Source organism: Carcharhinus amblyrhynchos, chromosome 7 (assembly GCF_965287045.1).
Source record: "Carcharhinus amblyrhynchos chromosome 7, sCarAmb.v2.hapA, whole genome shotgun sequence".
Classification (NCBI taxonomy): domain Eukaryota; kingdom Metazoa; phylum Chordata; class Chondrichthyes; order Carcharhiniformes; family Carcharhinidae; genus Carcharhinus; species Carcharhinus amblyrhynchos.
Genome location: NC_137330.1, coordinates 110,266,277 through 110,287,678, shown reverse-complemented (window position 1 = coordinate 110,287,678; position 21,402 = coordinate 110,266,277). Strand labels below are relative to the sequence as shown.

Below are 21,402 nucleotides of genomic sequence, written 5' to 3'. Positions count from 1 at the left end.
GTGCTCAACATGTGGGTGATGACAGTAGGGATGCATTTCGTGGAATTGAAGGTTACGCTTGTGGAATTAGCTGAAAAAATGGTGGGAAGGGGTTAAGTGTGGATCGCTGAGCAGATGGGCCAATGGCTTGCTTCTGTGCTGTAGACTCTGTTTCTGTGCTGTAATTCTTGTGCACGTCCCTCATTTTAAAGCTTAAAGTTCATTTACTGGTGTCACAAGTAGGCTGACATTAACAGCGCAAGGGAGTCATTGAAAATCCCCTAGTCACCACACCCCAGCGTCTGTTCGGGCATACTTAAGGAGAACTTAGCAAAGCAACAATGCACCTAACTAGCACATCTTTCAGACTGTAGGAGGACACCGGAGCACCTGGAGGAAACCCACACAGACACAGGGAGAATGTGTAGACCCCACGCAGACAGTGACCCAAGCTGGGAATCGAACCCGGGTCCCTGGTGCTGTGAGGCAGCACTGCAAACCACTGTGCCACCATACTGCTTCATGCCCCTAAGAAAGTGACATTCGACTTTTTGAACTGTTGTTGACCTTTGCTTTGGAGAGGGAGCAAAGAATGTTTACTGGGATGTTGCCTGGTCTGGAGGGGGTCGGGTGTGAGGAGAGGTTGGATAAACTCAAATTGTTTTCACTGGAAAAATGGTTGCTGAGGGGGCGATCTGTTAGAGGTCTACAGAATGATGAGAGGCATGGACAGAGTTGCTGGCCAGAGGCTTTTTCCCAGGGTGAATGGGTTGACGACAGTCGGGCGCAGGTTTAAGGTGAGGGCTGGTAAGTTTAGGGAGACGTGCGAGGAACGTTTTTCACACGGGCTGGTGGGTGCCATTTGGCCTGTCATGTCCATACTGGCTCCCATTAGCCTGCCTTTTCTCATCAGATAATTATCCAATCCTCTTTTGGAGGCCTCAGTTGAATATGCATCCACAGCACTCACAAGCAATGAATTCCAGATTATAACCACTTGCTACATAAAAGGTTTTTCCTCATGTCTCCATTGCTTCCTTTGCCAATCACCTTAAATCCATGTTCTCTGACTTTTGATCCTTCCATTTAATCTTCCCTTTGAGGAGAACACTGCCAGCTTCTGCTGTTTATCCATCTAACTCGAGTTCCTCATTCTCGGAACCATTCTTGTAAATGTTTTCTGTGTCCTTTCTGACACCTTCATATCCTTAATAAAAGCATCCAGAACTGGGCACAATACGCCAGTTCCAGTCTAAACAGTGTCTCGAACAGGTTTATCTCTTTGCACTTATCGTGGAATCATAGAATCCCTCCAGTACAGAAGAGGCCATTCGGCCCATCAAGTCTGCACCAACTCTCTGACAGAGTATCTTACCCAGGCCCTCTCCCCTGCCCTATCCCTGTAACCCCACCCATTTCCCATGGCTAATGTATCTAGTCTACACATTTTGAGACACTGAGGTACAATTTAGCCAATCCACCTAATCTGCACATCTTTGGAGTGTGGAAGGAAGCCAGAGCACCCAGAGGAAACCCACACAGACACAGGGAGAATGTGCGAACTCCACATAGACAGTCACCCAGGCCTGGAATTGAACTCGGGTCCCTGGAACAATGCCATCGTACCATCCACTCTCCATTTGTTTTTTAACTGTTTACATAGAAAATCAGAGCAGGAAGAGGCCATTCAGTCCATGCCTGCTCCACACTTATTATGATCATGGCTGATCATCCAACTCAATAGCCTGATCCCAACTCTTCCCCCATATCCTTTGGTCCAAACCTCTTTGTCACAAATGTTGACACCAGTTGTAGGCAGGAGTTCATCACCAGCAGGAGGTCTCCTGCTGCAGGTTTGCAGACAGAGGGGCACCGATAAAATTCCCCAGTTTGCTCTGTCTCCTGTCCCTAACCTATACGGGCCTGGAGTCTGGGACTTTGAACCTGTTCTGGCCGCTGCCTCTAGCGATGCTGTTGGGATTCCAGAGCTTCCGGCAACTCGCTGAGTTAGGAGTTTGGCCAGTGTGGGGCGGAAGGCCTGCCTCCAGCCAATGAATGCTCCTCAGGGCGTTAAATGGCAGTGGGGCTGCCATGATGGGTGGGGACGCATTACCCATTGATTCCTCGGTTGGCTGGGCGGGGAAACCCCAACCATGTGAAAAATTCTGCTTGAGGGTTTCAGAACCTCCAAAGTAGATGCCAAATTTGCAAACAAGACATTAGCGGAGATTGTCTAGAATGACCTACAAGAGACACATTCACGTGTGGCACTTGTGGTAGTCTTTGCCTTTCCAGAATCAGTTTGTTCAGCCATCAAAAGAAATGTGGCCGATCTCACCAGAGTTTTGAGGCTACATTCCCATCATGCCTCATAGCTGGAAGCCTACCAACCCTTGCTTTTGTACTCTGTGCTTTCATAAAGCCCAGAATTGCATTTGCCTTATTAACCACTTCCCTGTATTAAATTTCATCTGGTCAAAGAACAAAGAAAATTACAACACAGAAACAGGTCCTGCGGCCCTCCAAGCCTGCACCGACCATGCTGTACGATTTAACTAAAACCCCCTATCCTTCTGGGGACCATATCCCTCTATTCCCATCCTATTCATGTATTTGTCAAGATGCCTCTTAAAAGTCACTACCATATCTGCTTCTGCTACCTCCCCCGGCAACGAGTTCCAGGCACCCACTACTCTCTGTAAAGAATATGCCTTGTACATCTCCTTTAAACATTGCCCTTTGCACCTTAAACCTAGGCCCCCTGGCAATTGATTCTTCCACCCTGGGAAAAAACTTCTGACTATCCACTCTGTCCATGCCTCTCATAGCATAAGAACATAAGAAATAGGAGCAGGAGCAGGCCATCCAGCCCTTCGAGCCTGCCCCGCCATTCAGTAAGATCATGGCTGATCTGTCGTGGCTCAGTTCCACTTTCCCGCCCTCTCCCCATAACCCTTAATCCCCTCGCTTATCAAAAACCCATCAACCCGCGTCTTAAAAATATTTAGCGAGGTAGCCTCCACCACTTCAACGGGCAGAGAATTCCAGAGATTCACCACCCTTTGAGTGAAGAAGTTCCTCCTCAACTCCGCTCTAAACCATCCCCCTTTTATTTTGAGGCTGTGCCCCCAAGTCCTACTGTCCTTTCTGAGCGGGAAGAGTCTCTCCACCTCTATCCTATCCATCCCATTCATCATCTTATATGTCTCAATGAGATCTCCCCTCATTCTTCTAAACTCTAACGAGTACAAGCCTAGTTTATTCAGCAATAATCTTGTAATAATCTAATAATCTCTCATAATCTTGTAGACTTCTATCAGGTCCCCCTTAACCTCCATCCCTCCAGTGAGAACAAGCCAAGTTTCTCCAACCTCTCCTCATAGCTAACGTCCTCCATACCAGGCAACATTCTGGTAAATCTTTTCTTTACCCTCTCCAAAGCCACCACGTCCTTCTCATTGTGTGGTGACCAGAATTGAACACTATATTTGAAGAGTGGCCTGAGTAAGGTTCTATAAAGCTGTAACATGACTTGCCAATTTTTAAACTCAATGCCCTGGCTGATGAAGGCAAACATGCCACATGCCATTAGTCACTAGACTAATACCTGGAATGGGTGGGTTAATTTATGAGGAAAGGTTGGATGTATTAGGTCTTTGTCCACTGGAATTTTGGAGAGCAGGAGGTAACTTGATTGGAACCTTTAAGAACCTGAGGAGTCTTGACAGGGTCATATAGACTTGTACAGCGCAGAGAAGGCTCTTCGGCCCATCGAGTCTGCACTAACAATAATACCATTAAAGGCACACTTATCACATTTTCCAGCACTTGTCCCATATCCTTGAATATTGCGATGTTTGAAGTACTCATCCAGATACTTCTTCAAGTTTGTAAGATTTCTGGCCTCCACTACCTCCCTGGGCAGCGCATTATAGACTCCCGCCACCCTCTAAGTGAAATTTCTTTTTTCGAATCCCCTCTGAATCTCCTGCCCCTCATGATTGACCCTCAACCAAGGGGAACAGCTGCTGCCTGCTCACTCGATCCATATCCCTCATAATCTTAACACACTTCAATCATGTCCCCCTCTCAGCCTTCTCTGCTTTGAAGAAAACAATCCAAGCCTATCTAGTCTCACCAAATAGCTGAAATGCTCCGTCCCAGGTAGTATCCTGGTGAATCTCCTCTGTTCCCCCTCTAGTGCAATTGCATCCTTCCGATAACGAGGTGACCAGAACTGCATACAGCTCCAGTATAACCTCTTTGCTCTTGTACTCTATTACCATGATTGATTAAAGCAAGTGTTCCATATGCCTTCTTAACTACCCTGGCCACCTGCTCTGCTGTCTTCAGTGATCTGTGAATAAATACCCTAAGTTCCACCTGTTCCTCTGAGCTTCTTGGCGTCCTGTCATTCATTAAATAAATTCATTAAATAATTAAAAAGCTGTTTAAATAAGTTTAAAGCACTTTGTTCTTTGTAGAACTGTTTAAAGCATTTATTTTATTGTATTTACTGCTTTAAGAATTCTGAGGGAGTGGTTAAAAGGAGTTGTGGGCCAGCCAGCTTTAAATCAGCGCCAGGTTTAAAAGGAGGCCTGGTGTAGACAGCGGGCAGCGGAGTGAGAGGGAAGTAGAGTGAGCAATTAGGGCTTAATATCAAAAGGGCTTGAGAAAAAAAGGGCCAGGTGAGTTCGTGTGGAAATTTTCAAAATTACTGCAGTGAATAATGGAGGGGCATGTGATATGTGGTTTCTGTATGATGTGGGAACTGATGGACCCTAGGGTCCTCCCCAGTGACCATGTCTGCAGTAAGTGCAGGTTGCTGGAGGAGCTCCAGCTCAAGGTAGATGAGCTGGCCTCTGAGCTACAGACACTGAGGCTCATCAGGGGGAGAAAGGGTGCCATTGTCAATGGGGTGCAAGAGACATCCACCCCCCCTAGACTGGCTAACTCTAAGGGTCAGGAACAAGAGGGGGCTGCTAAGAGGAGGAAGGAGGGTGGGGAGAGGAGGCCTCAGACTCTCAAGCTGCATAACAGGTTTGAGGTTCTTGCTTCCAGTCTGGACGAGGACGAGGGAGGTGAGGTCGGTGAGCAGACTGCACACGGTAGAGTGATGCAGCAGGACATAGGCAAAGAGAAGGGGAAAAGGAACGTAGTTGTAATTGGGGATAGTGGGGTGAAGGTATAGACACTGTCCTTTGTCACAATGACAAAGTGCACAGAAGGGTGTGTTGTCTGCCTGGTGCTCGGGTCCGGGATGTCGCATCTGGGCTGCAGAGGAACCTGGAGTGGGAGGGTGAGAATCCGGTCGTTATGGTACATGTGGGTGCCGACGACGTAGGCAAAGTGCGGATCTGGGGAGGGAGTATGAAAAGCTGGGAATGGAATTAAAAAGTAGAACCAACAAGGTGGTCATCTCTGGGCTACTGCCTGAACCGAGTGCAGACGGGCGTAGGGTTGATAGGATTAAGGAAGTGAATGGGTGGCTCAGGGATTGGTGTGGGAGGAATGGGTTTGAATTTATGGGGCATTGGCACCAGTATTGGGGTAGGTGGGACCTGTTCGGGCGGGATGGGGTGGGTCTGAACCGTGCTGGGACCAGAGTGCTGGCGAATCGTGTAAAGAGGACTGTAGACGGGGCTTTAAACTAATTGGCGGGGGGAGGGTGTGAGGGTAGGTGACATTACGGGGTCTAAAGTTAAGGAGACAGTACAGGTAAGGATAGAGGCCGAGGATGTCCCAATAATAGAGGGAGTAAGGGGAGTGAGTATGGTTGGTGGCGTTCCAGCAAATAAGGTCCAGGTGAAGGCTGGGATGAAGGCGCTTTATCTGAATGCGCGAAGCATTAGGAATAAAGTGTATGAGTTGGTGGCGCAGATCGACACAAATGGATATGATCTGGTGGCCATTACAGAGACGTGGCTGCAAGGTGACAGGGACTGGGAGCTGAATGTCCAGGGGTATCAAGTGTTTAGGAAGGATAGGCGGGAGGGAAAATGGGGGGCGCGTAGCTCTGCTGATTAAGGATAGCATCAGGGTGGTAGCAAGGGATGATATTGGAGCCAAAGAGCAGAAAGTGGAATCGTTGTGGGTGGAGATTAGGAACAGCAAAGGGAGGAAGACGCTGGTGGGTGTCGTCTATAGGCCCCCCAATAATGATCTGGAGGTGGGGCGGGCTGTTAACGCGCAAATAAGTGCGGCGTGCAGGAATGGGACGGCCGTAGTTATGGGGGATTTCAATCTGCATATTGATTGGTCGACCCATGTTGGACGTGGTGGGCTTGAGGAGGAGTTCTTGGAATGCTGCCGGGATAGGTTCCTGGAGCAGTGTGTTGGAGCCGACAAGGGAGCGAGCTATCTTGGATCTGGTGCTATGTAATGAGGCGGGTAGAATTAGTGAACTTGCGGTGAAGGATCCTCTTGGGGAGAGTGATCATTGTATGGTGGAGTTTCTGGTGCAGATGGAGGGGACAAAGTGGGTTCCCGGACACGCGTCCTTTGTTTGAACAGAGGGGAGTACGGTAGGATGAGAGAAGAATTGGCGAATGTGGACTGGGGGAGTGCGTTGGAAGGTAGGTCTGCTGAGGAGCAGTGGAGGATCTTTAAGGAGATCTTTCTTGGTGCTCAGCAGAAATTTATTCCGATGGTCAAAAAGGACCATAGGAGGAGAGGTAATAAGCCGTGGATAACGAAGGAGGTGAAGGAAAGTGTTAAATTAAGAGCGGAGGCGTTTAGAGTAGCTAAGAGTAATGGGCGAGAAGAGGATTGGGAGAGGTTTAAATGTCAACAAAGATTGACAAAGAAGTTGATAAAGAAGGGTAGGAGAAACTATGAAGCTGGGCTAGCGCTTAATATAAAAAAGGATAGCAAGAGTTTTTATAAATATATGAAAAGGAAGAGGCTGGCTAGGGTGAACATTGGTCCCTTAGAGGATGAGAAGGGGGACTTAGTGGTAGGGGATGGGGAAATGGCTGAGGTCTTGAATAACTTTTTTGTTTCGGTCTTCACGGAGGAGGACGTGAATAATTTGCCGGATGTTAGAGATGGAAAGGTGGTAGGACTGGAGGGTCTCGATGACATTACTGTTACTAGAGAGGTGGTGCTCGACAGACTGGAGGGGCTGATTGTGGACAAATCGCCAGGACCGGATGGAATGCATCCGAGGGTCCTGAAAGAAATGGCGGAGGTTATAGTGGATGCCTTGGTGGTTATTTTCCAGACGTCGCTGGATTCCGGGGAAGTGCTGGAAGATTGGAAAACGGCTAATGTTACGCCGTTGTTTAAGGAGGGTGCCAGGCAAAAGGCGGGGAATTATAGGCCTTTTAGTTTAACGTCTGCGGTAGGTAAAATGTTAGAATCCGTCATCAAGGAGGAAATAGCGAGGCATCTTGAGGGGAACTGCTTGATAGAGCAGACGCAGCACGGTTTCGTTAAAGGGAAGTCGTGTCTGACAAATTTACTGGAGGTCTAGGGCGGTGGATAGAGGAGAGCCGGTGGATGTGGTCTTTCTGGATTTTCAGAAGGCGTTTGACAAGATACCTCACAAGAGGTTATTGCAGAAGGTAAGGGGGCATGGAGTTGGGGGTAGGGTGTTAGCGTGGATAGAGGACTGGTTGTCAAATAGGAGGCAGAGAGTGGGGGTCAATGGGTGCTATTCGGATTGGTGGATGGTGACTAGTGGAGTGCCCCAGGGGTCGGTGCTGGGGCCTCAGCTATTTACCATTTATATAGATGATCTGGAGGAGGGAACCGAGTGTAGGGTGTCGAAATTTGCTGATGACACCAAGATTGGTGGAAAGGCAAATTGTGCGGAGGGTGGGGAGAGTCTACAGAAGGATCTAGATAGGCTGGGCGAATGGGCCAGGAAATGGCAAATGGAATTTAATGTTGGCAAGTGAGAGGTGGTCCACTTTGGTAGGAATAATGGTAGGAAGGATTATTACTTACGTGGAGAAAAACTGCAGCAGGCGACGGTGCAGAGGGACCTCGGGGCCCTTGTGCATGAGTCGCAAAAACCCAGCTTGCAGGTGCAGCAGGTGGTCAGGAAGGCGAATGGGATGCTGGCCTTCATCGCGAGGGGGATTGAATATAAAAGTAGGGAGGTCTTGCTGCGGCTGTATAGGGCATTGGTGAGGCCGCAGCTGGAGTACTGTGTGCAGTTTTGGGCGCCGTACTTACGCAAGGATATTTTGGCCTTGGAGGGAGTGCAGAGGAGGTTACTAGGCTGATGCCGGAGTTGAGGGGGTTGAGCTATGAGGAGAGGCTGAATAAATTAGGCTTGTACTCGTTAGAGTTTAGAAGAATGAGGGGAGATCTCATTGAGACGTATAAGATGATGAATGGGATGGATAGGATAGAGGTGGAGAGACTCTTCCCGCTCAGAAAGGATAGTAGGACTAGGGGGCACAGCCTCAAGATAAAGGGGGGGCGGTTTAGAACGGAGTTGAGGAGGAACTTCTTCACTCAAAGGGTGGTGAATCTCTGGAATTCTCTGCCCGTTGAAGTGGTGGAGGCTACCTCGCTAAATATTTTTAAGACGCGGGTTGATGGGTTTTTGATAAGAGAGGGGATTAAGGGTTACGGGGAGAGGGCGGGAAAGTGGAACTGAGCCACGACAGATCAGCCATGATCTTATTGAATGGCGGGGCAGGCTCGAAGGGCTAGTTGGCCTACTCCTGCTCCTATTTCATATGTTCTTATGTTCCCTTGGGATGGATGTGGAAAGGATGTTTCTTCTTGTTGTTCCAAGATGGCGCCAGAGCGAGGCGACTCCTTGCAAACTGTGCTCAGCATACCTTCTAATTCTATCTTTTATTCTCGTTACCTTCTTCTCCCTGTCCTTCTCTATGAATGGCATGCTTTGTCTGTATAGCACGCAGCTAATAATACTTGTCACTATATACTAGTACTTGTGACAATAATAAATCAAATCTAGAACTAGGGTCACTGTTTTCAAATAAGGAGTTGTTTATTTATTACATGATTAGAGTTTCTTTCTCTGAGGGTCTTTATCTTTGGATCTCTTTTTCAAAAGCGGAGTATTTGAGTATTTCTAAGGCAGAGCTATATAGTTTCTTGATTAACAAGAGGATGGAAGGTTATTGGGGAAACATGGATTTGAGCTTACAATCAGGTCAGCCTTGATTTCATTGAATGGCGGAGCAGGCTTGAGGGGCCAACTGGCTTAATCCTGTTCCTAATTCATATGTTTGTAAGTCAGAAGGCAGGTCACCACAACCTTCTAAATGGTAATTAGTGATAGGCAACAAATGCTGGCCTAGCCAACAATGCCGACGCCCCATGAAAGAACAAAAAGAACTAAGTGTTTAAACACTCACGTTATTCCTTTACTTCAGACCCTGAATATCTGAATAAGTTGAATCACATGGTTGATGCAAACAGTACTGAGCTTCAATTATATTTGTTAGTTTTAAGCCATTTAAAACATACCGTCCAATATCATCTTTAGTAGCACATGGCTATAAAAACCTTCTGATGCTTGTCTGCATTAATGGCGAACAGTGGGTTCGAATCCTGGCTTGGGTCACTCTCTGTGCAGAGTCTGCACACTCTCCCCGTGTCTGTGTGGGTTTTCTCCGGGTGCTCTGGTTTCCTCCAGAGCTCTGCGGGTTGGGTGATTGGCCATGCTAAATTGACCCTCAGTGTTGGGGGATAGCAGGGTAAATAGGTGGATAAGGCCTGGGTGGGGTTGCTGTTGGTGCAGACTCAGTGATCCGAAAAGCCGCTTTCTGCACTGTACAGATTCTATGATTCTATAAATACAAGCATTGGTTGCATTATTATATAACAGCAGTGTCTAAACTCCAAAATTACTTCATTGATTGTAAAACACCTCAGAATATCTCACAACGTTAAGGATATGTATAATGTGGGTGACTTTCAACTGCCTTCTAAGGGTAACTAGGGATGGGCGATAAATGCTGACCAACCAGCGATGCCCATGTCTAACGAATGAATATTTTAAAAAATTTGGCCACTGCTACATACATTCAGAACCTTGAGCTTAACACACCCAATTAATTCATAACAGTATGGCTTGTCTTGGGTTGCGAATATTCCATGTAATTATTCTTATTTCACTTGAGGAGTTTTACTATGAACTGTTGGCGAGAAATGATCCATTTTCTTCTGTGCTAACTGGCGTCCTGCTTTGTTGTCTCTGCTGACTAGGACGGGCTCCTCCTCGCAATACGACCGTTGACCTGAACAGCGGGAACATTGATGTGCCGCCCAACATGGCCAGCTGGGCCAGCTTTCACAACGGGGTGGCGGCTGGCTTAAAGGTTGCCCCGGCTTCCCAGATAGACTCCGCCTGGATTGTGTACAACAGACAGAAAAACACAGAGCTAACCAATGAGTACGCTGGCTTGCTGATGGCGCTGGGGCTCAACGGGCACCTGAGTAAACTGACCACGATGAGCATTCACGACTACCTCAGTAAGGTAGGCATCAGGGGTGCCAAAAATGTTGCCGGTTTGCAGCAACCTCTGTGCACACAAGAGTTAAGTTAGGCTGAAGTGGGGTGTCTTATGCAAGAGGTAAATCAGCCACATCATTGGTATTTTAAGCATTCATAGATTTCCTGTCCACTGATGATTTCCAATGCAAATATTTGGCTGTTCCCATTCCAAATGGTTATTCGAATTATATGAGGTACCTTGCCTGATTTGATTTGACTTATTATTGTCACATGTGTTTGTCCTTTTTTATTCATTTGTGGGACATGGACGTGCCTGGCTGGCCAGCATTTATTGTCCATCCCTAGTTGCCCCTGGAAGATGGTTGAGAGTCAACCACATTGCAGTGACTCTGGACTCACATGTAGGCCTGACCAGGTGAGGATGGCAGATTTCCTTCCCTAAAGGACATTAGTGAACCAGATGGGTTTTCCCGACAATTGGCAGTGGTTTCATGGTTATCAGTAGATTCTAAATTCCAGCTATTTTTCACTGATTTCAAATTCCACAGTCTGCCATGGTGAGATTCGAATCCAGGTCCCCAGAACATTGGCAGAGTTTCTGGATTAATAATCTAGCCATTATACCAATAGGCCATCATCTCACAGTTTCACAGTGAAAAATATTATTTCTTGCATACTATACAGATAAAGCATGCCATTCATAGAGAAGGAAAGGAGGGGGTGCAGAACGTGGTGTTACAGTCATAGCTAGTATGTAGAGAAAGATCGACATAATGTGAAGTAGGTCCATTCAAAAATCTAATGGCAGCAAGAAAGAAGCTGTTCTAATATGCTGACTAATAATGCTAAGGTCAAAATGCAACAGAGGTCAGTGAGCTGAGGTTCAGTGCCCGGTTTCTGCTGATCTTAGCCATCCGACGTTTCCTCAGAACTACGGGCATGCAAAATTAGCGAAGCTACCTGTCATTACAAGATGAAGGCATGAAAAATCGCCGGCTCCAACACATCCCTCCCTGATGAACTCAATGCATTCTACGCCTGTTTTGAGCAAGAGGTCAGCAAGAGCATGTCTCCACCTTGGAAGACCTGGATGAACCTGCATCCGAGGTCACCATTGCAGATGTCAGAGCAGCTTTCTCGAAGGTCAACCCACAGAAAGCGACTGGCCCGGGTGGGGTACCCGGACAAGCACTCAGATCCTGCACAGATCAGGTGGCAGGGGTATTTGTAGACATCTTCAACCTCTCTTTACAACAATCTGAGGTCCCTATCTGTTTCAAAAAGGCGACCATCATTCTGGTATCTAAGAAAAACCAAGCAGCATGCCTTAATGACTGTCGGCCGGTGACTGACATCCATCATTATGAAGTGCTTCGAAAGGTTAGTCATGGCACGAATCAGTTCCAACCTCCTGGACTGCCTGGATTCACTACAATTTGCCTATCGCCGCAACAGGTCCACAGCAGATGCCATCTCTCTGGCCCTGCACTCAACCCTGAAACACCAAGATGACAAAGACACCTATGTCAGACTCCTGTTTATTGACTACAGCTCAGCCTTCAACACCATTAGTCCCATGAAATTCATCTCCATGCTCCGAGGTCCTGGGCCTTGGCACCTCCCCCTGTGACTGGGTTCTGAGCTTCCTAACCCACAGATCACAATCAGTAAGGATAGGCAACAACACTTCCATGATCATCCTCAATACTGGTGCCCCACAAGACTGTATTCTCAGCCCCCTACTATACTCCTTATACTCCGACTGTTTGGCCAAATTCCCCTCCAATTCGATTTTCAAGTTTGTTGATGACACCACTGTAGTGGGTCAGATCTCAAACAATGACAAGACAGTACAGGAATGAGATGGAGAATCTGGTGAACTGGTGTGGCAACAATAATCTCCCCCTTAATGTCAACAAAACAAAGAAGACTGTCATCGACTTCAGGAAGGGTAAAGGAGAATATGCCTCTTTTTTACTTTGGGGATGATGTAGAAAAGGTCGAGAGCATCAAGTTTTTAGGTGTCCAGATCATCAACAACCTGACCTGGTCTCCCCGCGCTGACACTATAGTTAAGAAAGCCCACCAGCATCTTTACTTTCTCAGAAAACTAAGGAAATTTGGCATATCAGCTATGACTCTAACCAACGTTTACAGATGCAGCATAGAAAGCATTTTTTCTGGTTGTATCATAGCTTGGTATGGCTCCTGCTCTGCCCAAAACCACAAGGATCTACAAAAGGTTGTGAATGTAACCCAATCCATCGTGCAAACCAGCCTCCCATCCATTGACTCTGTCTACACTTCCCACTGTCTCAGCAAAGCAGCCAGCATATTTAAGGACCCGATGTATCACGGATATTCTCTCTTCTACCTTCTTCCATCAGGAAAAAGATACAAAGCCTGAGGTCACGTACCAACCGACTCGAGAACAGCTTCTTCCAGCTGCTGTCAGATTTTTGAATGAGCTTGCTTTGCATTAAGTTGATCTTTCTCTACACCCTAGCTATGATTGTAGCACTACATTCTGCACTCTTGTTTCCTTCTCTATGAACAGTATGCAAGAAACAACACTTTTCACTGTATGCTAATGCATGTGACAATAATAAATCAAATCAAATCCAGATTTCTGCCTGCCGAGGGTGGCACCGGGACCCGGGTTCAATCCTGGCCTTAGGTCACTGTCTGTGTGAAGCCTGCGTGGTCTCCCCGTATCTGCATGGGTTTCCTCCAGGTGCTCTGGTTTCCTCTTGCAGTCTAAAAATGTACAAGTTAGGTTGATTGGCCATGCTAAATTGTATCTTGGTGTCGGGGGGGGATTAGCAGTGTAAATACGTGGGGTTACATAGATCGCTTGGGTGGGGTTGTTGTCGGTGCAGGCTCGATGGGCCAAATGGTCTCCTTTTGCACTTAGGGATTCTATGATTCTGTAAGAACTAGGAACGGTGATAGCCATGGGCCCTTCAATTCTGCTCCTCCATTTAGGGCACTTGGGACATAAAGATAGGACCTTTAATTAGCGGATCCAGGAGGATTGTGGGTTAGCTGCTTGAATCAATCATTAAATAAATTATCACCGGGCACTTAGAAAACTCAAAGTAATCAGGAACAGTCAGCATGATTTTGTGAAAGGGAAGTCATGTTTAACTAATTTATTGATGTTATTGAAGTAGAAAGTGTTGTGGATAAAGGGGAACCTGGAGATGTACGGTATTTAGATTTCCTGAAGGCATCTGATAAGGTGCCACATCAAAGGTTATTGTGGAAAATGAAAGCCCATAATGTAGGGGGTATTAATATATTAGCTGGATGGAAGATTGGCTGGCAGACATCAGAGTATGCATAAATGGGTCTTTTTCTGAATTGCAAAATATGATGAGTAGTGTCTGCAGGGGTCTCGACTGATTCTTCTACTTTTTACAATTTATATCAATGACTTAGGTGAGTTGAGTGAAGTCATGTTGGCTAAATTTGCAGATGACTCAAAGATAGGTAGGAAAACATATTGTGGAGAGGACTTGAGGAAGTTGGCAAATGGAACATAATGTGGGAAAATGAGAAGTTGGCAGGAAGAATGAAGAGGGAGAGTTTTGCTTAAACGGAGAACGCTGCAGAGGGGCCTGGATATTTTAGTGCATGAATAGCAAAAGTTAGTATGCAGTGCAGCAAGTCATTAAGAAGGCTAACGGAATGCTATCCTTTATTATGTTCAATTCCTCTCCTAAAAGTAAAGATGTTATCCTTCAGTTGTACAGGTCATCACATCGCTAATGCTACATGAAGCTTTTGTTTCCTTATTAAGGAAGGATGTAAATGCTATGGAGGAGTTCAGAGCAAGCTTACTAAATTGACACCTGGAATAAGTGCACTGTTTTATGAGGGAAGGTTGGACAGATGGGACTTGTTTCCACTGGAATTGACTTCTTGAGGTATATAAAATCCTGAATGGTTTTGACAAGATAGACGTGGGAAGGATGTTTCCTCTATTGGTGAGTCAGAACTAGAGGGCACTGTTTTAAAAATAGGGGCTGCCTTTTAGAATAGAGAGGAGAAGAATTTTTCTGTCTGAAGGTTGTGCACTTTGGAACACTCTGCCTCAGAAGACAGTGGAGGTCAGAGGTCATTGAATATTTTTAAGGTGGGCGTTGGTAGATTCTTAAAGTTTATTTATTTGTCACAAGTAGGCTTACATTAACACTGCAATGAAGTTACTGTGAAAATCCCCCCGTCGCCACGCTCCAGCGGAACACTTCACACTACTGTCTGGGTACACTAAGGGAGAATTTAGTATGGCCAATGCACCTAACCAGCATGTGTTTTGGACTGTGGGAGGAAACTCAAGCCCAGGAAACCCATGCAGACATGGGAAGAATGTACAGACTCTGCACAGACAGTGACCCAAGCCGGGAACCGAACCCTGATCCCTGGTGCTGTGAGGTAGCAGTACTAACCATGCCATCCAATGGAATCAAAAATTATTTTGGGTAGGTATAAATGTGGAACTTGAAACGCAAATTGATGACTGTGATCTTATTGAATGCTAGTGCAGGCTTGATGGGCCAAATGGCCTACTCCTGCTCCTAGTTTGCATTTTGGTATGCAAGTAAGTTCCCTTTGCTCATTAAGTTTGCACTGACTCGCCAATAGAATCAGACCTTATCCCCATAATCTTACATAGTTACCCCACTAATCTCCCTAACCTATACTAAGGGGCAAGGTAGCATGGCCAATCCACTAACCTGCACATCTTTGGAATATGAGAGGAAACTGGGGCACCCTGAGGAAGCCCATGCAGACACAGGGAGAACGTGTAAGGTCCACTCGGACAGTGTTATGTGAAATATTCAAGGGAAGTTGCAGTGCGAGTTGTCAAATCCTTTCTTCGGTTTTTACCACATACTGTGCAGACCCAACCTGAGTCTTCTTGACTGAAGAGGCCTGGTGAACTGGCTTTCTGTTGTATCCCATGAGATGGTTCATTGATATTGAAACTGGGGGTGGCAAGTGTTCAAAGGAATCATTAACACGTTAAAAACATAAAGTGCCATTATCAGAAACGGAAATAATCAGGAAAGAAATGATAAAATCTGCTTTAAGTGTCGATGTTAAGGGTGGTGACTAGTGAGTAAATTCTGACATCGTTGCAGAATTTATTGTGCTCCTTGAAACAGTGATCCTTTCTATTACCAGACAACAGCAAGAATTGCAAGGAAGGAAGAGAATGAATGATTGGTCATTAAGTGTTAAGCTAGCTTTTCAGTGTAATTTATTTCTGATTCATTTGTGGGACTTGGGTGTCGCTGGCTGGGCCAGCATTTATTGTCTGTCCCTAATTGCGTTTGAAACTGAGTGGCTTGACAGGCCACTTCAGAGGATTGTTGAGAGACAACCACATTGTTGTAGCTCTGGAGTCACATGTAGGCCAGACCAGGTAAGGATGGCAGATTTCCTTCCCTAAAGGGTATTAGTGAACTAGATGGGTTTTTCCAATAATCGGCAATGGTTTCATGATCATCAGTAGATTCTTAGTGTCAGATATTTATTATTGAATTCAAATTCCACCATCTGCTGTTGCAGGATTTGAACCCAGGTCCCCAGAACAGTTTAAGTTTGTTTATTAGTGTCACAACTAGGCTTACCTTAACACTGCAATGAAGTTCCTGTCAAAATCCTCTTGTCGCCACACTTGGGCATCTGTTTGAGTACACTGAAGGAGAATTTAGCATGGCCAATGCACCTAACTAGTACATCTTTTGGACTGTGGGACTAAACCGGAGCACCTGGAGAAAAGCCACGCGCAGACATGGGGAGAACGTGCAGACTCCACATAGACGGTGACCCAAGCCAGGAATCGAACCCGGGTCCCTGGCGCTGTGAGGCTGCAGTGTTAACCCCTGTGCCACCCACGGGCTGAATTTCTGGTTTTAATAATCTAGCGATAATACCATTAGGCCATCACCATCTGTGCTAAGAAGCTTTGTTATTGGGCAACTAACGTGGTAGCACATTGGTCGCAGACTTGATGTTTTGTCATTTTGTCGTTCACTGCGCTGAAAGTGAAGAAGGAAATATGAAAGTTGGGTACAGTTTCACTTTTACTGTACAATTTTCCATTGTGAAGGATCCTTGCATTTCCACCTAAACTCCTTGACACAAATATGGAAATTTTGATCATTTCCTCAATCCTACAACAGCCTGCACAAACTTACTAGCTAGCTGGATTAGTTCTGTTAACAATTGAATTTTGAAAAAGTGGTCTTTTCAAGTAAGCAACAGTAATAATCTGATGCATTTTTGTTTTGTTTTATGTGAGTTTTGAGTAGCTAGTTACACATTTATCCTGTGGCCGTGTTAGAAATTTATGATCTGAAGAGATATTACTCTTGAGTTTTTGTTTACGGTTTGCATTCCGTTGCAAGTGGCAGGTTCTGCAGGTCAGATAGCAGGTTGACTGCTCTCCCTACCCCTTCTCCCCAGGGAATGGGTGTCAACTTGTGTAGCATTTATTCTGGGGACAAAAGGGGGTGACTGGTGAAGATAAGAAGGCTGTCTAACCACTAGCCTCTGGATCTCCACTGTCACTTCCATCAATGCTTCTACTGCCAATCCCACAAACACCAAGTAGTATCGTAGAATGGTTACAAAACCAAAGGAATCCCCCTTCTTCTTCCCATGTCCGTGCTGATGAATCCCACTTGCCACACTCTACCGAGAGCCCTGCAATTTTTTTTCAATTGCGTCCACTGCGCTGTGCCAGTGCATTTCAGGTCTTAGCTATTTGGTTTTTAAAAATGATGAAGGGTCACTCTGACTCCAAACGTTGGCTGTATTCTCTCTCCATGGATGCTGTCAGACCTGCTGAGATTTTCCAGCATTTTCTGTTTCAGCTTTAGCTTTCAGCGTCCACAATATTTTGCTTTTAGCTTTTAAAAATGACTTTCCTCACATTGCTGTTGCTTTTTTTTGCACACCCAAGTCTAGGTCTTTCAGATAAATTAAGAAAAGCAGGGTCCTAATATCAGCCCCTGAGGAATCTCACTGTGTACATTCCTCCAGTCCAAAGAACAGCCATTCTCCACTGCTGTCTGTTTCCTGTTTGCAGAGGTGATGGCCTAGTAGAATTATCGCCAGACTATTCATTCAGAAACTCAGCTAATGTTCTGGGGACCTGGGTTCGAATCCCACCAAGGCAGATGGTAGAATTTGAATTTAATAAACAAGTGTCTGGAATTAAGAATCTACAGATGACCATGAAACCATTGTCGGAAAAACCCATCTGGTTCACTAATGTCCTTTAGGGTAAGAAATCTACCATCCTTACCTGGTCTGGCCGACATGTGACTCCAGAGCCACGGCAATGTGGTTGACTCTGAACTGCCCTGGAGCAACTAGGGATGGGTAATAAGTGGTGGCTAGCCAGTGACGCCCATGTCCCACGAATGAATGAGAAACAACTTGGCTAACTTGGAATCAATGCTGTCCCCGTCTCTTTTATTCCAAGAAGTTTGATTTTGCCGACAGGCCTGTGGTGTGGCGTTTTTATCGAAAGCCTTTTGAAAATCCATGTTCACCACCTCGATTCTCCCTTACCTCATCAAAAAACTCAATTAAGTCAGTTAAATGCAATTTTACTTCAGTAATTTATACAGGCTTTCCTTAGTTAATTCACATTTACCCAGGTGACTGAAGTTTGTTCTGAAACAAGCTTCCAAAAACTTTACCACTATCCATCACATGTAGGTTAGGTGGATTCGTCATGCTAAATTGCCCCTTAGTGTCCCAAAATGTGTATGATGCCGAGATACCGGCATTGGACTGTGGTGGACAGTTAGAAGGCTCACCATCAGGTTGAAGTCCAACAGGTTTATTTGGAATCATGAGCTTTTGCAGTGCTTCATCAGGTGAATGGGTGATGAAGGAGCAGCACTCTGAAAGCTCGTGATTCCGAATAAGCCTGTTGGACTTCAACCTGGTGGTGAGACTTCTTACTGCGTCGAAGATGTGTAAGTCGGGGGATTAGCGGGATAAATGCGTGGTTAAGAGAACAGGGCAGTGGGTGGGCCTGGGTGAGATGCCCTTTCAGATAGTTGGTGTAGACTCAGATGAGCAGAATGGCCTCATTCTGCGCTGTAGGGATTCGATGATCATGTTTAAACTGACTGACTTGTAGTTGTTGGGCATATTTTCATATCCCATTTTGAATAAGGATGTAATGTTTCCAATTCTTCTATCCTATGGACCCCTTTTTCTGTATCTAAGAAAGACTCTAAGACAACGTGTTTTTCTTGTGCTTTTTGGCAGGGCCATGAGATGACCAGCATTGGGTTGCTGCTGGGGATTTCTGCTGCAAAGCTGGGCACAATGGATATATCAGTCACGCGTCTTCTGAGCATTCATATCCCTGCACTGTTACCTCCTACCTCAACTGAGCTGGACGTGCCCCACAACTTGCAGGTTGCGGCCGTTATGGGCATAGGACTTGTGTACCAAGGAACTGCCCACCGGCATATTGCTGAAGTACTTCTGACTGAAATAGGTGAGGAATGTTCCACTTTGAGTTCATATGTGGACAAGAAATAAGCTTTGGTCAGTTGTGCCCTTGGCAGGAGTTCAATCTCGTATCTTAAATGGCACTTCAGTACAAAAGGGCATCAATCATTATGCAAGGGGCTATCCTTTGAGTGGAACTTTAAACTGACATGTCTCTAAGTTAAAGATTTAGACCATAAGATACAGGAGCAGAATGAGGCCATTTGACCCATTGCTTCTGCTCCACTATTCGATCATGACTGATATGTTTCTCAACCCCATTCTCCTGCCTTTTCCCCATAACATAAGAACATTAGAACAAGGAGCAGGAGTAGGCCATCTGGTCCCTTGAGCCTGCTCCGCCATTCAATAAGATCATGGCTGATCTTTTTGTGGACTCAGCTCCACTTACCCGCCCGCTCATCATAATCCTTAATTCTTTCACTATTCAAAAATTTATCTACCCTTGCCTTGAAAACATTCAATGAGGTAGCCTCAACTGCTTCACTGGGCAGGGAATTCCACAGATTCACAACCCTTTGTGTGAAGAAGTTCCTCCTCAACTCAGTCTTGAATCTGCTTCCCCTTATTTTGAGGCTATGCCCCCTAGTTCTCGTTTCACTCACCAGTGGAAACAACTTCCCTGCTTCTATCTTATCTATTCCCTTCATAATCTTATATGTTTCAATAAGATCACCCCTCATCCTTCTAAATTCCAATGAGTATAGCCCCAGTTTACTCAGTCTCTCTTCATAAGCCAACCCTCTCAACTCTGGAATCAACTGAGTGAATCTCTTCTGCACCCCCTCCAGTGCCAGTATATCCTTTTTCAAGTAAGGAGACTAAAACTGTACACAGTACTCCAGGTGTGGCCTCACCAGCACCTTATACAGCTGCAACATAACCTCACTGTTTTTAAACTCCATCCCTCTAGCAATGAAGGACAAAATTCCATTTGCCTTCTTAATTACCTGCTGCACCTGCAAACCAACTCCTTGAGATTCCTGCACAAGGACACCCAGATCCCTCTGCACAGCAGCATGCTGCAGTTTCTTACCATTTAAATAATAGCCCATTTTGCTGTTATTCCTATCAAAATGGATGACCTCACATTTACCAACATTGTACTCCATCTGTCAGACCCTCACCCACTCATAGACTATCTATATCCCTTTGTAGACTTTCAGCGTCCTCTGCACACTTTGATCTTCCAACCATTTTAGTGTCACCTGCGAATTGTGACACACTACACTTGGTCCTCAACTCCAAATCACCTATGTAAATCGTAAACAAGTAACCTTTGATCCCCTTACCAGTCAAGAACTTAACTACCTCTGTTTTAAATGCACTCAGTGACCTGGCCTCCAAAGTCTTCTGTGACAATGAATTCCAAAGGTTGAACACCCTCTGACTGAAGAAATTCCTCCTTATCAAAGCTATACAGGGTAAACTCCGTTACTCTGAGGCTGTGCCCTCGGATCCTAGTCTCCTACTAATGGAAAGATCTTCCCCATGTCCAGTCTATCTAGGCCTTTCAGTATTCTGTAAGTTTCAATGAAATCTCCCCCTCATCCTTCTGAACTCCATTGAGTATAGACCCAGAGTCCTCAAACGCTCCTCGTGCGTCGAAACTTTCATCACATTCATCAAAGAAAGGAAAGGAAAAGAATCACGGGTCATACATTCCTCCCAAAATCGTGACTTCTGGTTCCCAGTTCGAAATACTGAAATGAAAGTTGCAGTCAGCTTTTCCCATTTAAGAAAGTAAGAATTGTTTTGAATGAAGAAGCATGTTAGGCTGGGTATGGCACATCAGAGAAACGTAGGAACTAGAAGCAGAAGTAGGCCCTATGAGCCTGGTCCACGATTCAGACACTTTATCTGAATGCATAAAGCATTCGGAGCAAAGTGAATGAGCTGGTGGCGCAGATCAGCACAGATGGATATGATCTGGTGGCCATTACAGAGACATGGTTGCAAGGTGACAGGGACTGGGAGCTGAATGTCCAGGGGTATCAAGTGTTTAGGAAGGATAGACGGGAGGAAAAAGAGGGGGGTAGCTCTGATTAAGGATAGTATCAGGGTGGTAGTAAGGGAAGATATAGGCACCAAAGAGCAGAATGTGGAATCGTTGTGGGTGGAGATTAGGAACAGCAAGGGGAGGAAGACGCTGGTGGGTGTCACCTATAGGCCCCCAAATAATGACCCAGAGGTAAGGCGGGCTATAAAAGCGCAAATAAATGCGGCATGCAGGAATGGAACGGCGATAATTATGGGGGATTTCAATCTACATATTGATTGGTCGACCCATGTTGGACGCAGTGGTCTTGAGGAAGAGTTCTTGGAATGCTGCCGGGATAGTTTCCTTGAACAGTGTGTTGGAGCCGACGAGGGAGCGAGCTATCTTAGATCTAGTGTTATGTAATGAGGCAGGTAGAATTAGGGACCTT

The 21,402-nt window shown here is 45.8% G+C and overlaps 1 protein-coding gene across 1 annotated transcript in view; it reads left to right on the top strand.

The window, feature by feature from the left end:
* The window catches only part of anapc1 (anaphase promoting complex subunit 1), a 220,669-nt gene that overhangs the window by 82,363 nt on the left and 116,904 nt on the right, over positions 1-21,402 (top strand). Inside the window, exons 28-29 of the mRNA XM_080192942.1 lie at positions 10,174-10,445; positions 18,725-18,959. Of these exons, the coding sequence (XP_080049068.1) occupies positions 10,174-10,445; positions 18,725-18,959 (507 nt within the window). The remainder of the gene's footprint in view (positions 1-10,173; positions 10,446-18,724; positions 18,960-21,402) is intronic.